Source organism: Bufo bufo, chromosome 3 (genome assembly GCF_905171765.1).
Source record: "Bufo bufo chromosome 3, aBufBuf1.1, whole genome shotgun sequence".
NCBI lineage: Eukaryota > Metazoa > Chordata > Amphibia > Anura > Bufonidae > Bufo > Bufo bufo.
The window spans coordinates 128,887,164-128,909,748 of record NC_053391.1 but is presented as its reverse complement, the minus strand read 5'-3'; the positions used below and the strand labels follow the sequence as shown (position 1 = coordinate 128,909,748).

At 44.9% G+C, this 22,585-nt stretch overlaps 1 protein-coding gene across 1 annotated transcript in view; it reads right to left on the bottom strand.

Annotated features, from left to right (window-relative positions):
- The window catches only part of DPH1 (diphthamide biosynthesis 1), a 293,541-nt gene that overhangs the window by 248,904 nt on the left and 22,052 nt on the right, over positions 1–22,585 (bottom strand). Inside the window, exon 3 of the mRNA XM_040423565.1 lies at positions 22,072–22,135. Within this exon, the coding sequence (XP_040279499.1) occupies positions 22,072–22,135 (64 nt within the window). The remainder of the gene's footprint in view (positions 1–22,071; positions 22,136–22,585) is intronic.

The following is a 22,585-nucleotide window of genomic DNA, read 5'->3' as shown; positions in this document are numbered from 1 at the left end:
GACCTCATTCCCAGGGTGGCTTTACTAGCTGGGTGGCTCCCTGCTCCTAGTCTGCCTTGAGCGCCGAGCTGATCACTCGGTGCTCGACTGGTTGGTCTGTCGGTCATGTGACGCTGGCCACGTCACATGACCCTCACTCCCCACTATAAATACAGGCAGCCTGCTGGCTACAGGTTGTCTGTTAATTTCTAGGTTCCTGGCTATTTGTTGGACTGCTGAATACTTACCTGATCCTGTTCCTGACCATCCTTTTGCCTGCTCCTCTTGTACTGCGCTTCCGTCCTGGTATTGTGACCTCGGCTCCCACCTGACTACTCTCTTAGGACTCCTCTTGTACTTCTCTGCTCTCCTGGTATTTATGACCCCGGCTTCTCCTGACAATTCTCTGCTTGCTCCATTTGTACTTTGCAGCTTTCCTGGTATTGACTCGGTCCGTTCACGTCCTGTTGTTTGTCTGTCTGTCATCCCTGCACTTACTCCAAGTTAGGGATTGCCGTCCAGTTGTCCCCTGTCATTAGGACTCGCGAGGCATACTTTTTTTTTTTTATCTGATATTTTTTATTAAACACATTTTTCAAAACTGTGCAAACAATAGGGACTCCTTCAATACAAGTAATATTGTAGCAAGCTATAAAAATGATATACAGAGCCATTAAGTAAGCCCCCAAAATCCCCTCCAACCCCCCCACCATCTAGCGAAGAGACGGTACGCCATTTGTAACAAAAGTATTACACCTCATCATACTTATCATCTGATAATCAACAAAAGCATAGCCATCCCATGTTGGTCTTGTCCATATACATACCTACGGTAGCTACTCAGTCAGGGCTCCTGAATCATTCTCCAGTCCAACCTGTTCCGATTCCGGTCATATCTAACTCCTAAGCAGATACGACTATCCAGTCACTCAGCCCAGTACAGCGCCATGGAATTAATGGGGCTTTCAAATAAATAATAATAATAAGGCCTAGTTCACACGAACGTATGGCTTTTATAGTGTTTTGCGGTCCGTTTTTCACGGATCCGTTGTTCCGTTTTTTGTTTCCGTTGTGTTTCCGTTTCTGTTCCGTTTTTACGTATGGCATATACAGTATACAGTAATTACATCGAAAAAATTGGGCTGGGCATAAAATTTTCAATAGATGGTTCCGCAAAAACGGAACGGATACGGAAGACATACGGATGTATTTCTGTATGTGTTCCGTTTTTTTTGCGGACCCATTGACTTGAATGGAGCCACGAAACGTGATTTGCGGGCAATAATAGGACATGTTCTATCTTTCAACGGAACGGAAAAACGGAAATACAGAAACGGAATGCATACGGAACACATTTTGTTTTTTTTGCGGAACCATTGAAATGAATGGTTCCGTATCGGAACACAAAAAAACGGCCCGTACACTCTCAAAAAAAACGTTGGTGTGAACTAGGCCTTATAGCCAGCCATCTAAAACGACTGAGAGGCCTGGAGGGGGAAGGGGGGGGGGGGGGGAACAGGCTAGGACAGATGGCTGGGGTGTTCCCCTCATGAACATACTGGACTCATAACTGCGAGTTTGGTATATTTTTGATCACACCTATCAGCCAAGCTGTACAATTTTTTGTGTTACAGTTAATAGTAGAGCATACTTGTCCCTATGCTATGCTGTCTTTACATAGTCTGGCGAGAGATCTGCTTTAACCTCCATCTCAAACTTACGTAATAAAATATTGCTGGGACAAAATAAGTGACAAATACAAATGTCAGCCATTAGGCTACTTTCACACTTGCGTTCAGAGCGGATCCGTCTGCTGTCTGCACAGACGGATCCGCTCCTATAATGCAGACGTTTGGATCCGTTCAGAATGGATCCGTCTGCATTATAGCTTAGAAAAATTTTTAAGTGTGAAAGTAGTTCAGACGGATCCGTCCAGACTTTACATTGAAAGTCAATTCGTTTGAAAATTGAGCCATATTGTGTCATCTTCAAACGGATCCGTCCCCATTGACTTCCATTGTAAGTCTGGACGGATCCGCTTGCCTCCGCACGGCCAGGCGGACACCCGAACTCTGCAAGCAGCGTCCAGGTGTCCGCCTGCTGAGCGGAGGCTGAACGCTGCCAGACTGATGCATTCTGAGCGGATCCGCATCCACTCAGAATGCATTGGGGCAGTACGGATACGTTCGGGGCCGCTTGTGAGACACTTCAAACGGAGCTCACAAGCGTAGCCCCGAACGCTAGAGTGAAAGTAGCCTTACACTGGTGACCACTGAGGCCTCCAAACGGCTTATAAAGCTTCATATAAATATTAATTCTAGTTCTATTCGTAAACCATCAGACTGAAATACATGGGGTGTATTTGTAAAGAAAAGTTATTTTCATTAAAAGTAAATGTAAGTATTTAGAAGTGAAATAATGTATTTATTCTTCTATTTTTTATTTTATGTAATATAGCATTTATAAACACTTACCTACGGGGCCAACATATTCCCTCCTCAGTGTATCCAAGTTAATGGACAGAATCAATATCAATCAATAGGTATCAATAGGCTAAGAGCTCATGCATACGGCCGTAGAGGTTTTTTGCCGTCTGCAAATTGCGGATCAGCAAAACACAGATACCGGCCATGTGCCTTCCGCATTTTTCAGAACAGAAAGTCCAGTCCTATCCTTGTCAGTAATGAAGACAAAAAATATAGGGCATGGTCTATATTTTTGAGGGTGTAATAGAACGGACAAATGGACGAGCCCCATTGAAGTGAATGGGATCGGATGTGGACAAAAACAACGGTCATGTGCATGAGCCCTTATATAAATGGTAAACTGCTCCCTCCTCTAGAGACCAGGAGGTAGCTGGGGAGCTGAATTATCTGTGTAAACCATGCTACTATACTGTAGCAAATGCGAGAAGAAGTGTGTGGTCATGTAAAACAACAGTTGCCTGTTGCACCTTTATCCAACCCACTTATCACCAGATAATCCTTTGTTGTAAGCATTGGTGACTGCCATACCTTCATATCATAAAGACACACCTATAGTGTATATATGCTGTGTGTTAAACACCACCAGGGATTCCTGCAGAGTCTCAGCATCCCACATGTAAGACTTGCAATGTCGCAAAGCGTCTTTTTTGTCTGAGAGTTGGTATATCACCTTATCTAGGTCTCTTGCAGTCCCACGTATCTCTCACGCTATGAAAAGTTCCTCTGCTGAATCTCAGTCTACACAGCAAAACTGAAAAGAGAGCTACTGGAAACATTGGCAGTAGGGAAAAACCATAGACAATGGCCTTGTCTTGGTATCAGGTGACCCCAAGGTCGTATTACTAAAACAGCTGCCCGAGATGGAAATGGTGCTCCCCTTCCTTCTCAAAATGGAAAAGGCAAGGTGTAGGGCAGGCATCTTCAAACTGCGGCCCTCCAGCTGTTGCAAAACTACAACTCCCAGCAGGCCCGAACAGCCTACGGGTATCAGCCTACAGCAGGGCATTGTGGGAGTTATAGTTTTACAACAGCTGGAGGGCCGCAGTTTGAGGATGCCTGGTGTAGGGATTGGTATACCTACGAAAATGCTGCCCACCAGGAGTCATAGAAAGGTGCGACCTGAGGTGAAGCTGCCTCATGAATGGTGCACATCTGCTCATGTTCAAAAAATTATGAGCAATATTAATAGTAAAAAAAAAAAAGGGCAAAAAAAAAAAGGAGAGGGGCTTCAGCTAATACATCTAAACAGGTAGTCAAATAAATGATTACACGTAAGTTTAAATGGCATGTTGGTAGAAACCAGAGAGACTTGCAACCATGTAAGACAAGGTCATCACCATCCAATTGGTAAAGGTGGACTTGGGATAGACTATCTTCAGGAAGCGGGTATGGAAGTAATAACATTATTATTGTTCTTTAATAATGCAAGCATGCAGTCTTGAGATCTGCTAGCTAGGACATCCAGCTTTGTACAGTAATTAGGCATGAAAGCCCATTTTTGAGAACAATAGCACTACTGTCATGCTGGATAAGCGAGTTCTGGGAAAAAACGACAGATCTGGTGTTTCTATATGCTGTACTGAATTTCAAATAACTTTTAGACATTTCAAAACATTCATGAACAAAACACTGCACTATTACAATGGTTGGATATGCGTGGGCAGAAGTGAGCCCACATATGATGAGATATTTACTGTTCCTCAAAAGTTCTGGACACATGTACATGTGAACAGCCATCTCACAGATATAAGCAGAGATAAATATGATGTGCGTTGAATATTTCCTTTATGTTGGCAGAACTATTTCATGTTATAGACATTTGCTAAGACTTAGCACATTTTTACCTACGATATACCGTATAAGAAAAGGAGTACATTCACAGCTACACTGCACCATTTCCACCTATTCTAGTTAAGAAATCTAGCCTATGTCTCCCTTGGAGGACAGTTGTTTTTTTTTTGTTTCCTTCCAAACTGGGTGAAAGACAAGAAAGTCTATGTCCTCACTTATTTTTAAACATCTTTAGTTTATCCCAAAATCTGGTGTAAACTCTTCATAAATGTGGGCAAAAGTATTATCATGGGGTCATGATCAGCTCTCCATTCAGAGCAGAACCAGGATGTGTGCGGCTGACCTATGCGACCAATTCTTCAGTTCTCTCTGCTCTGCACTGATGAGTCACCCTAAAAAAAAAAAAAGCCATCTGCAGATGAGATACTGGCTTGGCTATAATCCTGAGTTATGACTTAAGAACTGGTCAAACACTAACTTATAGGATAGCTACCACAGACACAGCTTAGGGTACTTTCACACTAGCGATAAAGTTTTCCGGTATTGAGTTCCGTCATAGGGGCTCAAAACCGGAAAAAAAACGCATCAGTTTTGTCCTAATGCATTCTGAATGGAAAGCATTCCGTTCAGTATGCATCAGGATGTCTTCCGTTCCGTCCCTTTTACGGTATTTGGCATGCTGCGGTATTTTTTCCCGGCAAAATTCCGGAACACTTGTCGGAATGCCAGATCCGGCATTAATTTCCATTGAAATGTATTAATGCCGGATCCGGTACCAAGTGTTCAGGAAATTGCCGCATTGACGGATCCGGTTTTCCGGTATGAGCATGCGAAGACCTTTGAAAATGTGAAAAAAAAAATACCGTATCCGTTTTTCCAGATGACACCAGAGAGACGGATCCGGTATTTCAATGCATTTGTCAGACGGATCCGCATCCGAATCCGGAAACAAATGGTATCCGTTTACATATGGATTTCCGGATCCGGCAGGCAGTTCCGGCAACGGAACTGCATGCTGGATTCTTCTAACGCTAGTTTGAAAGTACCCTTACTTATTTGTTCTGGAACGCGAGCCGATTTGCATACTTTTTGCCAGAGGAGTATTACATGGCCTATAAGACTCCTTACACCTACTAGGCAGTTTCCGTAAGGAGAAATGGTACCTCCTGGGTCAGCTGCGTATCTGAGGATGACTGCCTAAAAAAGACCACTAAAGTACAATACTACAAATGTTGTTCTCCTGGTATGACAGACAATATCTAAGGCTACTTTCACACTAGCATTTTGAATTCCGCTCGAGATCCGTCAAACTGCTTCAAAACTGAACAAAACGGACTGCACCAAAATGCATTCCGCTCCATTTGGTTGCGCTCCCATTGAAGAAAGAATAAGGTTGCAAGCAGCTGTTTTCTGACCGCGATGTGGTGCGGAGCAAGACGGATGCGTCCTGACACACAATGTAAGTTAATGGGGGCGGATCCGTTTTCTCTGACACAATAGAAAACGGATCCGTCCCCCATTGACTTTCAATGGTGTTCATGACGAATCCGTCATGGCTATATAAGACATAATACAACCGGATCCCTTCATGACGGATGCACGCGGTTGTATTATTGTAACAGAAGCGTTTTTACGGATCCGCAAAAAACATTAGTGTGAAAGTAGCCTAAGCCACCCATAGTGTCTAATCACTGCCAACAAGGCATTCAGTTTTCCCTAGAGCCTACCACCAATCTTTGGAAGCTGTCAAACACCTTCAAGCATCTGATCTTGGAAGAAAAAAAAGCTTTACCTACCGTATTTTTCACCCTATAAGACACACCACTGCCATTACAAAACTAGATGCCGGCCCCCAGGCCCTCCTCGCTGATACAACTCAGCCCGCGCTGTGCAGCATGCGGTCGGCGGTGTATCAATGTAAGCGGCAGCATTCACCCCATAAGATGCACTGCCATTTCCCCCCCACTTTTGGGGGGGAAAAGTGCGCCTTATAGGGCGAAAAATGCAGTATTTGAACACCTGAAAAAAATCAGTGTTTAGATTTGGTACAGAAGCCTTTGTTTGCAATTACAGAGGTCAAACGTTTCCTGTAGTTCTTGACCAGGTTTGCACACACTGCAACAGGGATTTTGGCCCACTCCTCCACACAGATCTCCTCTAGATCTGTCAGGTTTCGGAGCTGTCGCTGAGCAACACAGAGTTTCAGCTCCCTCCAAAGATGTTCTATTGGATTTAGGTCTGGAAACTAGCTAGGCCACTCCAGAACCTTGATATGCTTCTTACGGAGCCGCTCCTTGGTTATCCTGGCTGTGTGCTTCAGGTCGTTGTCATGTTGGAAGACCCAGCCACAACCCATCTTCAATGCTCTGACTGAGGGAAGGAGGTTGTTGCTCAAAATCTCACAATAAATGGCCCCATTCATCCTCTCCTTAATATAGTGCAGTCGTCTTGTCCCCTTTGCAGAAAAGCACCCCCAAAGCATGATGTTATCACCACCATGCTTCACAGTAGGGATGGTGTTCTTGGGATGCAACTCCTCCTTCTTTTCCCTCCAAACACGATGAGTAAAGTTTAGACCAAAAAGTTCTACTTTGGTCTCATCTGACCACATGACTTTCTCCCATGCCTCCTCTGGAACATCCAAATGGTCATTGGCAAACTTCAGACGGGCCTGGACATGTAATGGCTTGAGCAGGGGAACCTTCCGTGCAATGCATGATTTGAAACCATGACGGTGTAGTGTTCTACCGACAGTGACCTTTGAGACTGTGGTACCAGCTCTCTTCATGTCATTGACCAGCTCCTCCCTTGTAGTTCTTAGCTAATTCCTCACCTTTCTTATCATCAGTGATACCCCACGAGGTGAGATCTTGCATGGAGCCCCAGACTGAGGGAGACTGACAGTCGTCTTTAGCCTCTTCCATTTTCTAACAATTGCTCCAACAGTTGATCTATTTTGACCAAACTGCTTGGCAATTGCCCCGTAGCCCTTTCCAGCCTTTTGGAGGTTCACAATTTTGTCTCTGGCGTCTTTTGACAGCTCTTTGGTCTTGCCCATGGTAGTAGTTGGCGTCTGACTGACTGTTGGGTGGACACGGGTCTTTAAAGAGCTCAGACAGGTGCTGCTAAGTTAGATTAATGAGTGGAGTAGAGGTGGACTTTTTAAAGGCACAGTAGCAGGTCTTTGAGAGCCAAAATTCTTGCTGTTTCTCAGGTGTTCAAATACTTATGTTCAGCAGTGCAAGACAAATAAATTCTTTAAAAATCATACAATGTGATTTCCTGAATTTTTTAAAATAAATTCTGTCTCTCAGAGTGGGAATGCACCTACAATGTGAATTTCAGACCCCTCCATGATTTCTAAGTGGGAGAACTTACAAAATCGCAGGGTGTTCATATACTTATGTTCCTCACTGTATATACATTTCTTCTTGGAGGTATCCTTTAATATGCAGGTATCATATCAATTGTAGTAGCAGTAAAGCCGCTCACAGCTCATTCAGATACCGCACTGAGCAGTTGCTTAGCACCCTTTGTCCTATTCCTACTTCTCCAGTCATCATATTGCTCCTATTTTTTAATTTACTGATAGCTGGTATGTTCTTATAAGTCTAAATTTACTGGCTAACATGGTACAAAGTATCAGATGATCTACGGTGTGGAGAATGAAGTGAGATATGCAGTCTGCCCCTACCTGAAGGTGAGCACAATTTACAGCTCCTGCCAACGTGATCACCAATTACAGCCTCATGTGTCTCCCATATATTGAGCAAGCTTTCATCAACCGTCTACTATCACCTTGCCGGAAAAAAGACTTGGCCACACACACACACACACACACACACGTTCAACAGCACAAAAAATAGTAAATCATTAAGAATGATAATTAATTATTCATATAGTGCCAAGGTAAGAAACGGGATGCACTCACTGTACTGCCACTGAGCGTGCGGCAAAACGAGTACAGAAAAATGAGTAGCACATATGCTGCATGTCTGTATGTGTCCTGATATGAAGAATAATCACCCCTAGCTATAAGGCCTCTTTCACACGTGATACGGATTGTGTCAGGATCTGTACAGGGAAGAACAGAAGTTCAAACAGTCTTTTCTGCGACTGCGTTCAGTGTGCGCGATTTTCCGTCCAGATTGTATTCAGATTAAAGGGATTCTGTCACCTCGTTTTCGGTTATAGAGCTGCGGACATGCACGGCTAGATCGCCGCTAACATGTCCGCAATATACCGGTCCTATAGGGCTGTGTGCTTTTATTTTGTTTAAAAAATTATTTTAGAGATACGTAAATGAGACTTGTATGTGCCCAAGGGGCTGTACGAACCTTCCTGGTGCCCAGCCACGCCACCCTGTGAAGGAGCCCAGCACCGCCTATGTCCTCCGAATCTCCTACTTTTGTCACGGATAGATTGCCGTAATCTCGCAATGCATGAGCTCGCGCATGCGCAGTTCCTTCCCTATAGAACAGGTATATTGCGGACATGCTAGCGGCGATCTAGCCGTGCATGTCCGCAGCTCTATAACCGAAAACGAGGTGACAGAATCCCTTTAAATGCGTTTTTCACACGCGTGAAGAAAAACTGGAGAATAAAATTCTACCTCCCCTAACAGTCAGTCAAAAACACACTACATCCGGATGCCTTCTGTTTTTCACATTCACCCATTCACTTCTACAGAGTCAGGGCTGCGTAAAAACGCACAATATAGAATATGCTGCGATTTTTCCTGAACACAGAGATGATGCGTCAAAAACAAAGGAACGGCTGAAAAGGAGATGGCTACTTAAAGGGGTTTTCCGAGATTTTCTTACTGACGACCTATCGTCAAAATAGGTCATCAGTATCTGATCGGTGGGGGACCGACACCAGGGACTCACGCCGATCAGGCAGTGGCGCTTCTCTGCTTTTCCTAGCCCAGTGATGACACGTTCATAGGTCACGTGGGCTAGGAGCAGCTCAGCCGCATTCAAGTTAATGTAGCTGAGAGCGATACCAAGCACAGCCGATATACAATGTACGGTGCTGTTCTTGGCAAGCTGCGAGAAAACTGCTGATCAGCGGCGTTCCCGGGTGTCGGACCCCCACCGATCAGATACTGATGACCTATCCATAGGATAAGTCATCAGTATAAAAACCCTGGAAAATCCCTTAAAGGACATATTTACATAGGACATTATTATATTTATTTGTTTTACTTTCAAAAGGGTAAACATTTTCTTCAATGGGTTATCTGTAACATCAGGACCCGTAGACCGGCACCAAATTTATCACATTGGCTCAGGCTGGTTAATAAATTTGGTGCAGGGATAGACACTTTTGTTGGCTTAGTTTGAAAGGTAATTTAAAGGGGTTGTGCCATCTCAGACAATGGAGGCATATCGCTAGGATATGCCCCCATTGTGTGATAGGTGCGGTACCCACCATTGAGACCCACACCTGCAACAAGAACTGTGCGGGAAAATTAATGGAAGGTGCACAGCACATGCGCAGCCGTCCTCTATTCATTTCTATGGGGCCCCCGAAAATAGCCGAGCTATTTCCGTCTGCCCCATAGAAATGAATGGGAGCGGGGTCTGCGCGTGCGTGGTGCACTCCCATCCACTTGTATGGGAGCAGCAAAGGGTAGCCACAGCTCTCCCCGCTCTGTTCTTCTTGTAGGTGCGGGTCCCAGAGGTGGGACCCACACTTATCAAACAATGGGGGCATATCCTAGCGATATGCCCCCATTGTATGTAATGGGAATACTCCTTTAATGCCAGAATAGTGGAGCAATTTGTTAAGCCAAGTCCCCTTGTCTAGTGGGGTGCAGAATACTGCTCTAAACCCAGATGCACCATATTGTGCAACTTACACCAAAATCTAAGTGCACTCAAATAAGTAAATGTGGGCCAATGTGTATACTGTATATGTGAGTATCTACAGTATCCTATTTTATTTATTACTACAGTGTGTGGTGATCCACATCATTCATGCATTAGCGATTTGTTATATATGGTAACATTGACCATTTATAGTAATATCCACGTCACCTATTTTTTCTTAAATTGATTCATTTTCACATATGGGTGGACTGAGATTTCATATGCCAGTCTTAAAGGGGGTCTGCAGTTTGTTTAAACTGATGATCTATCTAGATCATCAATTTAAACAAACTGCAGAACCTCTTTAATTTTTAAAGGGGTTTTCTGGGAGTTTGACACTGATGTCCTATCCTTTGGATAGGTCACCAATATCTGATTGATGGGGGTCCACCAATCTGCTATCAAATGGACTGCCCTGTGCTTGGTAAGCAGAGAGAAGACTTTGGCACTACTGTGAGTGCAGACGCAGTCTAAAAAAAAAAAAGCTGATCAGCGGGGGTCCCACTGGTCATCAGTATAAAACTCCCAGAAAAGATGCCCCAAATGTAATTTGGCGCATCAGTTGCTGTCCACATGCCATAAACTGAAATCTATACGTATGAGCTGGCGTAGATTCATGCTACAGTTAATGACAATTTCTGTCATAAATTATAGTAAATCTGTTGGTCAACAGGAAGCTCCCACCTCACCCCTTTTTAGGGTGCATTCACGTGACCATATCTATTTTGCGATCTGTGTTGCATCCGTTGTTTTTTTGCAGACCCATTGTAATAATGCCTATTCTTGCCACAAAATGGAAAAGAATAAGACCGGTTCTATATTTTTCACAGAGCTGCTTGCCTTTTTTGCCATAGAGTTCCTGCCACTGCAGAGCGGGGACCCGATGGGGAAGCGGAGGGCACCCGTACCCTCCGCAAACCCTCTGCATGCGGCGGTCAGCTTTGACCGCGGCATAAAAGGGGTTAATACGCCGGCATCAGTGTCTTCACCGATGCTGGCGTATGCAGCAGGGGCCCAGCTGTCAGTGACTGCCGGGTCCATGCCTCTGATTGGGCAGGCGCAGCTCCTGCACCCGCCCGATCAGCCCACCGTACATGTACGGCGCTGGTCCTCAAATCATATTCACCAGCGCCGCAAGGGTCCTTAAGGGGTTAATCTAAAGCCAGAAATGGGTCATAAATGGAAGACATGTATGTAAGAAAGACTGAGGAGATTTATCAAACTTGCGTAAAACTGACTTAGTTGCCCATAGCAACCAATCAGATTCAACCTTTCATTTTTGGAAGGAGTTCTGAAAACTGAAAAGTGGAATCTGATTGGTTGCTATGGGCAACTAAGCCAGTTTTACTTTACATGAGTTTTGATAAATCTACCACTTGAATTCACTGACTTTGGCTTCAAGAACTGCATTCAGAAGCCTGAACTTGTAAACTGAGCTTTGGGCCTCATCCGGGTGTGTGAGGGAGGGTGCAGTGGTGTAACCCCAATTAAGGCAAACCATGCAGCTGCTATGGGGCCCATCGGGGAGGGGGGCCTGACAGTGGACCAAAGGCTTGCCTCCTAATAACACTTCTATAGCTACCAGTGCAGAGGAGAAGACTAGATGTGGAGAAGGGCCTTTGATGATGTCATCATCACGTGACCAGTGCAGGAAGCTAGAGCATAGCAGTGCAGAGGGGAAATCTGAAGGACCTATGATGATGTCATCATCATGTGACCAGTTCGGGGAACTGCTGAAAGACCCGTCTGATGTTGATGTAAGGCAGCGGAGCTCCTGTGGTGTGCATGGAGGATAGGTTAGTGGTGTCGTGGGAAAACCCATAACAACATCCTAGAAACGCTAGGAGTTGTAGTTCTGTCTATTATATCACTCTTCATGTAATTTCAACTGATACCCTACCTACAACAACAGTCTGGTAATACTGGGAGTAACGTCTAATGAGGCCTAAAATAACACTCTGGACATGCTGGGAGTCGTAATTCTCTTCTCTTATATTGATGCCCAATAACAGTCTGAACATGCTGGGGGTTTTAGTTCTCTCCCCTTAAAGGGTTTCTATCACTTGGTATGACATAATTAGCTGTCAGACACTAGCGATCTGCTAGTGTCTGCTCTGGCCAACCATCCTACTATAATCACTTGTGGGGCAGCGGTTTTGCTAAAAAACTAACTTTTATAAATATGCTAATGAGCCTCTAGGTGCTATGTGGGCATCATTAGCACCTAGAGGCTCCGTCTACCTTCATACACAGCCGCCGCCCAGCGCGTCCCTCCAGCCCGCCCATGTCCTCCTCCGTGTGACGCAGCGGACGAGTTCTCGCGCATGCGCCGTGCGCGGCTGTATTCGGCGCATTTGAGATCTCAGCTCGGAGCGGTCAGACATTCAATGCGCATGCGCCGAATACAGCCGCGCATGCGCATTGAATGTCTGACCGCTCTGAGCTGAGATCTCAAATGCGCCGAATACAGCCGCGCACGGCGCATGCGCGAGAACTCGTCCGCTGCGTCACACGGAGGAGGACATGGGCGGGCTGGAGGGACGCGCTGGGCGGCGGCTGTGTATAAAGGTAGACGGAGCCTCTAGGTGCTAATGACGCCCACATAGCACCTAGAGGCTCATTAGCATATTTATAAAAGTTAGTTTTTTAGCAAAACCGCTGCCCCACAAGTGATTATAGTAGGATGGTTGGCCAGAGCAGACACTAGCAGATCGCTAGTGTCTGACAGCTAATTATGTCATACCAAGTGATAGAAACCCTTTAAAACCCTCAAACAGTAATTTCAGCTGATGCCTTATAATAAAAATCTGGATATGCTGGGAGTTGCCTGGTCTTATACCCTCTCCCTGTAATGTCCAATTATAACATCCTGGATATGCTGGTAGTTTTAGTTCTCTCCTCTTTTACCCCTCCATGTATTGTTCTCTAATTTGCAATAACAACCCGGTCATGATGAGACTTGTAGTTCTCTTGTCACTATTATGATGTTCTACAGCATCTAAGGTGTGTATTAGGCTTTGTTCACATCTTCACTAGTGACTTTAGCCACTCTGCTCTGTCATAGCAGCACAACAATGAAAATCACAGTAGTGCTGGCTTGGCACATCGTGGGCGAAAACACCTGACGGATCCCGCTGACTATGCTGAGATCTGATGGGTTTCCATCATGGGGCCTGGCAGGCTGCAAAATTGTGTTCAGCATTTATGACCTGATCTGCAACTGAGGCCCTAACACAAATGTGATCAATGCCTTATGTGTTCGGTGGCATCAGATTATCATGTTCTGCAGCAGCTGAGGTGTGTATTATGAGGTTCTGCAGCAGCTGAGGGGTGCATTATGAGGTTCTGCAGCAGCTAAGGTGTGTATTATGAGGTTCTGTAGCAGCTGAGGTGTGTATTATGAGGTTCTGCAGCAGCTGAGGTGTGCACTGTGAGGTTCTTCAGCAGCTGAGGTGTGCACTATGAGGTTCTGCAGCAGCTAAGGTATGCATTATGAGGTTCTGCAGCAGCCAAGGTGTGTATTACGAGGTTCTGCAGCAGCTGAAATGTGCACTATGGGGTTCTGCAGTAGCCGAGGTGTGCATTATGAGGTTCTGCAGCAGCTGAGGTGTGAATTATGAGGTTCTGCAGCAGCTGAGGTGTGCATTATGAGGTTCTGCCGCAGCTAAGTTGTGCATTATGATTTTCTGCAGCAGCTGAGGTGGGCATTATGAGGTTCTGCAGCAGCTGAGGTGGGCATTATGAGGTTCTGCAGCAGCTGAGGTGGGCATTATGAGGTTCTGCAGCAGCTGAGGCGGGCATTATGAGGTTCTGCAGCAACTGAGGTGGGCATCATGAGGTTCTGCAGCAGCTGAGGTGTGTATTAGGAGGTTCTGCAGCAGTCAGAGAAACATCAGCTGTGCCTGGATTAAATATTTTCGTATTCTGTGTCTGCACCTTGTAAAATGTTTTTAAATTCATTTTATTGGCAAGTAAGGTAGTTTTTAATTATTTCTATAAAGGAGGTGTCATTTGCCTAATCAGTCTGGGGCACCAAAATACATGGGGCCCAATTAAAATTCTTGCTATGGGGCCCAATGATTTCTATGTACGCCCCTGCGGCCATGGTTTATTTCCACGACTCTGCCAGGAAAGGACATGTAGGTGTCCGCTTACAGCAGGGATGCTCAACCTGCGGCCCTCCAGCTGTTGTAAAGCTACAGCTCCCACAATGCCGTTCTGCAGGATGATAGCTGTAGGCTGTCAGGGAATGATGGGAGTTGTAGTTTTGCAACAGCTGGAGGGCCGCAGGTTGAGCATGCCTGGCTTACAGTTTAGCCCCAGTCAATGGGGATAAACCGTAGTAAACGGGTCGGTTGTATGAAAATTCGAAAACCATGACAGAAAAAATATATTTAAAAAAAGAGATTTTCTGCGGCGGATTTTGGCAAAGGCAAAATATACCCTCATTTGGTGTCTGTTTGGTGTATATATGCTGACGGCAGAATCTGAGACTGTATCATGTATAAATATAGTCTGCAGCACAGCACGTCCAATGCTTGCCATAAGGGGATAGTTAAGGATGTATTCCTGCAGTTCAGTAGAAACCAGGGCAGGATATTTCTATGCAGTTGCTTTTACCCATTACTATTTCTTTGACAAAATAAAATCTCTAGTATTCCGAAGGTATGAAGCATGAAAATCCATTACTGAGGAGAAACGTGGAGAGGAGAAATCCTGGGCCCTGCTGCATTTTCCAGAAATCTCAGGAGGCACAACGCCGGCTGAGCAGCCTGGGACTTACAGTGCGTTCTCTGTACAATTTATCATTTACACTATTATGGGTGTCCTGTAGTCAGAGATACTTGAGGAGATACCAAAAAGGGAGAAATTGGAATAGGAACCTGTCACTGCTCCTGTTATTCCTCTTAACAAATTAACAACTGGGTCTCAGTTTGACAAAGGTTCTCCAGCCGAAATGTTGCAATTGGTATAAACACCAGCTTCAAACAGGACGTGCTGTCTCCATTTTGCTCTTCTTTTTCTTTGGACAGTCCAGTGATTATGGGGAAGCTAACCTCTTTCCCAGGAGACGTGCACCCACCACCTATGCACTATGAGTGCTGTCCTTGTCTATGTTGCCTTTAATATTGATAGCCATCACTATCTGATCATCAGGGGGTCCAACATCCTCACATCCATACCGATCGGCTGTTATTGAGCAGCTCTGTCCACTTTGTAGTAGATGGAGCTAGTTACTGCAGCACTGCTCCCAGTCGCATCAATGGGAGCAGTGCTGCAGTAAACGGCTCCAGCGCTGGAGATACTCCATAACAGATGATCGGTAGGGGTGCGGGATGTCAGACCTCTGACAACCAGATATTGATGGCTATCAATATTAAACTCTTGGAATACTACTTTAATGTCTTCTCTGGCGGTGCTGCAGAGGAACTGATTTTTTCATTGATTAATACCATTAGTGTCCCTTTAAATGTTGCACTGCAGCCATATCTAATGTCTCTGGTACTTTTTGGAATTTAATATATTATAAAATGGAAGCGTGTGAGCACAATTGGGTTTGCACCTATAGCTGCAGGATTACAATTCTATGTGTGCCATGAAAGCATCAGTAGATTTGTCACTCACATTTGGAGGCCTGAAGCCATTAAAACACATGCACACAACAGACAGAAATAAACACTGCGGAGGAAGGTATTTCTGTGTGAAATATAGGAAATTCCATGTTATTTTCTTCTCTGCTCCTTTGGTGCATTTAGTACAAGATTGCAGTGATTCAACTAGTTTAGAACATGAGGGGAGATGTAACTTACGGTAGGTGCAGGCATCTGAATGGGTTTACCACACATACCGCTTGAAGGAATTTAGTACCTAATCTTGTCCTTGCCACAGCACCAAAAGCGCACATAACTTCAGTAATAAAATGAACCGACTGTTTCAAGAATCTGCGCTCCTGGCATATCTCAGTTCTGCTGCTTTTACATCTTGTGCTGTCATTTCTTTTCCAGCTTGTAAGGTAGAACTCCAGCTAAACCTGAAAAGTCAAGCCTGGACCTTATATATATTTCAGCTGCTATGACCTATGGAACCCTTGAGGGGCACAAAGCTCATTGGAGAACCAGTCTGTTAAACAGTGGAGCTGTCACCAATCTGATACTGGTGGCTTATCCTAAGGATAGGCCTTCAATATTATAGTCCTTTTAAAAACCTTTTAAAGAAAACATTTAAATTACCCTTCATTTTGGGAAACTTTAAGCCAAAATGTGGAGTAGTAAAAAAACAAAAACAAAAAAAAATTACTAATGTGTCTGCACCAAAAATCTGTCTAAAAGTGGCTCAAATTGGTGCAATTTGGCGCATCTAAGATTTCTACTCTTTTTTTCTGACATGCTCGATGAGGTCCCAGTGGTAGGACCCCACATTTATCTAGCATTTATCACCTATCCAGTTGACAGACAAGAATAACCCTTCAATGATAATACAAACTGAAATTACAGAGGTGCAGAACTGTAAAAAACACAAAAAAAACTGTTGGCTGAAAACCAGACATTGAAGAATCTCATGCGCCTCACACCAGTGCTTGTGCTGGCCCCCACAGACTCATCTTGTAACAAACAGCAGCCCATGTCTGAAGGAAAGTAAACATCATATATAGAAAGATCCATTACAAAGACATAACTCTTTCTGACATTAAGTGCTTGGCTGCAGCTACCTCCAAATCAGTATAGGACAGAGAGAAAGAAAGAAAGAAGGGGAAGAAGAACCATTTTACAGTCAATAAAGAACCTAACCGCTGATTCTTCTGTCTAATACCACAACCACTCTAGTCTAATTGGAAGATCCCAATTAGAGGACAAAGCAGATAATAACATCACCAGCTCAAAACAAGAAAATTGTGAAGGCCTGACTATTAGGCAAGCATGTAATGAAGATCATAAAATGTAAATTTGACACGAAGAACGATCACATCATGGGAGGGGGTGGTAGGAGCAGAGTCTTCATCCAACTTCCAGATCAAAAGGATCCTGTTTGCAGGACTTCAAGATTTGGGGCGAGAGCGCCTTTATTGGCATGAAGAGACTTATAGGCCATACATGCTCTTCGGGAGTCCTGAGAAGAAAAGGGATGCAAATGAGCTCTCAACAAGCTCTGCCTCTACTGCCACCAGATGAAAGGCAGCTATCCTATAATCAATGTTCGAACCTTTAAAGGGTTTCTGTCACCCCACTAAAGTGATTTTTTTTTTTTGGGCTAGTTAAATTAGTTATATAGCGATATATTAAAATATAATAGTGTTCCTTACTTTGATCCAGCAGTTTAGTCAAAAAACGAAGTTTTATCATATGCAAATCCGGTCTCTACCAGCAAGTAGGGCGTCTACTTGCTGGTAGCTGCTGCAGAAATCCGCCCCCTCCTCTTGTTGATTGACAGGGCCAGCCGGGATCTCCTCCTCCGGCCAGCCCTGTCGGCATTTCAAAAATCGCGCGCCCGTGTTGAATCTGCGCAGGCGCTCTGAGATGAGGAGGCTCGTCTCCTCTGAACTCCCTCAGTGCGCCTGCGCCGATGACGTCTTCTATTTCAACACGCAGATTCAACACGGGCGCACGATTTTTGAAATGCCGACAGGGCTGGCCGGAGGAGGAGATCCCGGCTGGCCCTGTCAATCAACAAGAGGAGGGGGCGGATTTCTGCAGCAGCTACCAGCAAGTAGACGCCCTACTTGCTGGTAGAGACCGGATTTGCATATGATAAAACTTCGTTTTTTGACTAAACTGCTGGATCAAAGTAAGGAACACTATTATATTTTAATATATCGCTATATAACTAATTTAACTAGCCCAAAAAAAAAAAAATCACTTTAGTGGGGTGACAGAAGCCCTTTAAATAGGCCTTGAGACATGACACAGATTCTGTATTAAATAAGCCAGCACCTCATCTGCAGCCATCTTTGTCTGGGTGATTGCCCCTCTTCCGCGCCTCTAATGCCACCAGATGTAAGGCAGCTATCCTATAAGTTAATGTTAAAGGGTTTAATGTTGACTTAGAGGATAGCTGCCTTACATCTGGTGGCAATAGAGGCAGAGCTTGTTAAGAGCTCATTTGTGGGAATGTTGTTTTCAAGTTCGGTGTACAAGGTTTGGGTTATCTAAGAATTCCGTTATGGATTCTGCTATCACAGACCATAAGTTATGGTCCACCGAACTTGAAAAACACAAGTTCACACAACACTACTCATTTGCATCCCTTTTCTTCCCAGATACTATCCCTTTTGATTTAAAAGTCAAGCTAAGAAGGTAACCCTTATAAAGAAAGTTATACTTTTAATAATAATTATACAAAAATGACGTACAGTATTTACCTAATGTAGGTATATCCACAAGAAGGCTGGGTAAGCTAGTTATGGGTGGGGAGGCTCTCCCTATATAGACACCCTAAAGCTATACCCTCTGCCCAGGGACGGCCCCTGATGGTGGGGACTCCCTGTCCTCGAGCCTTGGCTACCAGCTCCTATACCCTAAATTTAGTGACGGCTGGTGGATTAGAGCCTAAAAGTGGACTCCTACATGGACAGGCAGACAAGACAAACACAAAAAGTGCCCTATGTATACAACCCTGATGATGTATAAACAGCAAGAGGTACACGGTGCACTTAAACAACTAAAAGACACCCTATTATGATAATATTTGATATCACAGCCAAAATTATACAGTGAACCCCTTTGATTTAAAAGGGTTTTCCAAGATTTTATAACTGATGACCCATCCTCTGGATAGGTCATCAGTATCTGATCAATGGGGGTCCGACAACCAGGACCCCCCGCCGATCAGCTGTTTGAGAAGGTGGCAGCGCTCCTGTGAGTGCTGAGGTCTTCTCTGTGCTTATCAAGCACAGCGCCGTCCATGGTATAGCGGCTGTGCTTGGTATCACAACTCTGCCCCTTTCACTTCTATGGGACTGAGCTGCTACTAGGCCACGTGACAGATAAACGTGTCGTCACTGGCCTAGGGAAAGCTGTGAGAAGGCCGCAGCCTACTCTGAGCACCGCTGCCCTCTCAAACAGCTGATCGGCGGGGGTCCCGGGTGTCAGACTCCACCGATCAGATACTGATGACCTATCCAGAGGGATTCAGATAGTCACCGTTAACAGACACAAGGATAGGACAGTACAATATATACCAATGATGGGGCCTCAAGATGACTAAAGTCTTTACATCTCACCACCTCAATGTCAGTAAGAAATCTGCCAATCAATGATGGATATGCAGTCATATTACACATAACTCTTACTCATCGTACTTACCTACTCATCCAAAAACGGCACAGTAAGCACACCAGGCTATATGACAGTCTTTTTCTTTCCACGACCAAACATTCAGGATTAGGCCGTGTGGGTTGGATCTCCTGCTACGGATTTTCCTGTGATGATTTGTCACAGATTTTGCTGTGAAACTTCCACAGATTTTACCCTATGCATTGCCAACAGTGAAACCTACAGTGGGATCTACAGCATAAGGCTAAGTTCACACGAACGTGCGTGACCCGTGGCCGTATTGCGGGCCGCAATACACGGCCACAGTTCCGTGTGAATTCCGCATCACGGATGCGGACCCATTCACTTCAATGGGTCCGCTAATCCGGAATCGCGTAACGGCCGCACGGGACGGGACCCCTCGGAAGCACTACGGAGTGCCTCCTGGGGTTACGTCCCGTTGTTCCGTTCCGCTAAAAGATAGAACAAGTCCTATCTTTTCGCGGAACGGCCGGATCGCGGACCCATTAAAGTGAATGGGTCCGCGATCCGATGCGGCTGACCTACGGCCGGCGAACAAGCATTGCGGCCCGCTATTTGCGGGCCGCTTCACAGGCACGGGTCACACACGTTCGTGTGAACCCGGCCTAACTGGGCATACTACGGATTCTAAATCCACACTGAAAGTTACGGTAGTTTGCGCAGTATTAGGATGAGATTTCTTACTGTAAAACACTACAGATTTGGCACATGCAAATCCACAGGGTATCAGTCATGCGTGGACGTACTCAAGAGGATGCTGATAGACATTTTCATTTACAATGTGTTTCTGTATATCCCAGTGTTTAATAGTTATTATGCCCATTTTATTGTTGACTGGGAGACCTAATATACACACAGCATGCCGAAAAGCTCTAAGTGTGCACATTAACAATGCCGCCATAGCACAGAGCACTGGTGCATTAACATCCAACTAGCAGGTGTCACTAGGACCGAGCCACCATACAGGAGAGGGTTTGAAGGGGTTGTCCGGGTTCAGAGCTGAACCCGGACATACCCAGAATTTCACCCAGGCTAGGCCTAGCCACAAGTCCTAGAGTTTAGCAACCTTCCCCATCCTTTTCTTAAAAGGGATCTACTGTGGTGTACAATTTTTAGCAGTCATTGGCTGAGAGGTTGTCATCTGCCATTTCCTGTGCGTCAAGCCTAGACCAAGAAGTGAAGACCACTGGAAGCCCAGAATCAAAACGGCAGCAGCAGGGGATCTATGAGGGCAAGTATTGACGCTTTTAATTTTTACACCATTCTAAGCAATTTACATTTGGACCCACTGGACAATCCCTTTAACTGAACAGTGCTGTGCCATGTTTTTTTTTATCCCGGTCTTTGCCTTTATTGAGCTAGAAATTGTCCGTAACTTCCAAACAGATAATACCTTACACACGCTAAGGGCTCATGCACAAGACCATATGCCCTCCAAGACATATGGTCCGTGAGCGGGCCAATGTCACGGTGCGGCATACATCATGTGCACGGGAGCGCACAGCATCATAGGTTACTAAGATGCTGTGTGCACCAGGCCGCCCGAGGGACTATTGTCCCGCATTCATATAATATTATTAACCTATGATGCTGTGCGCTCCCGTGCACACTATGTATGCCGCTCCGGGACATATGGCCCGCTCACGGACAGTATGTCTCGGAGGGCATACGATCGTGTGCATGAGCCCTAAGTTAAAGGGATTGTTCAGTGGGACCAAAGTGGACAGTGGTCTCCACTTCTTGGTCCAGGCTTGACACACAGAAAATGGCAGATGACAACCTAGTCTCAGCCAATGACTGCTAAAACTTGTGCACCACAGTACATCCCTTTTAAGAAAAGGATGGGGATGGTTACTAAACTCTAGGACTTGTGGCTAGGCTTAAACCCTCCCCTGTATGGTGGCTCGGTCCTAGTGAGCCTGTCTGAGAGTGCTCTTTGAATCTTTGCGCTGGGCTGAGTATCGCCTTACACCTGCTAGTTGGATGTTAATGCACCAGTGCTCTGTGCTATGGCGGCATGGTTAATGTGCACATATTAGGCATGGTGTGCTTATATTAGGTCTCCCAGTCAACAATAAAATGTAACCTCTGAACTGGTGCTACTCAGGTAAGTGAAAGTATGTGGACTAAAGCTCCTGGACTCTGATCCGATTTTTATTATATTCCGTGGAATTACACTTTTCGCACTGCTTAACCAAGTAGGAGAGTCTTGTACTATATGCAATGTAGAAACGATACTAATTAGGATTCATGCACATATGACTGTGTGTTTGGTCCGCATCAGATCCACATTTTTTGTGGATCTGATGCGGACACATTCATTTCAATGGGGTCACAAAAGATGCGGACAGCCCACTGTGTGCTGTCCACATCTATAACGTCCGTTCCATAGCCCTGCAAAAATATAGAATATGTCCGATTTTTGTCTGTTTTGCGGACAAGGACAGGGAGTAGGAGTAAAAAAAAATAATAATGTAAAAATTGTCGGCATGCACATGGCTGGTATTTGTGTTTTGTGGACCGCAAAACAGATACTGTAGTGGGCATGAGCCCTTATTCTGTGCATAGATCCCCTATAAATAGAATCACAAACGATTCACAGGAAGCAAAAACATACTGGGAGAATAAACCAATTGTCCTCCTAAAGCTCACCTCTCTACGATATCTGCGATAGTGCAGGCAAACATCAGCAGCCCTTCCGGCATCTGTAAAGCAACTGAAAGGGAAAAACCTTAGTGGCAGAGGTGCCAAAATCCAAAGGATCTTAAAATCAGACATACAGAGCCACACACAAGGTATCTATTACATAAAACATCATAGAAATAATAGGGAGTCGAGCTACACAACAGGATTAGTGTCCGGTAGGAAGCATGCAAATGTGACATTTGGAAATCTTCAGCACATACAAGAGATAGACACTTGAGAAAACATATAGCCGGCGTGGGAGATGTAACGTTCGAGAGGAAGAAAAATAAAAGATGAGAAACATCTAAGCAAGAGCGGACGAGATAAGCTGTAGAATTACAAATGGCTCCGAAAAAGAGTCTGACTGTGAACAGAGAGCGAGACAGACGGCTCTGGAACGCTAATAAACCAGGCTATTGTATAGACAAATATAGCACTGCTTTGGAGACCAACAGAGAAGAGGAGTAGGATAGGAAATGAT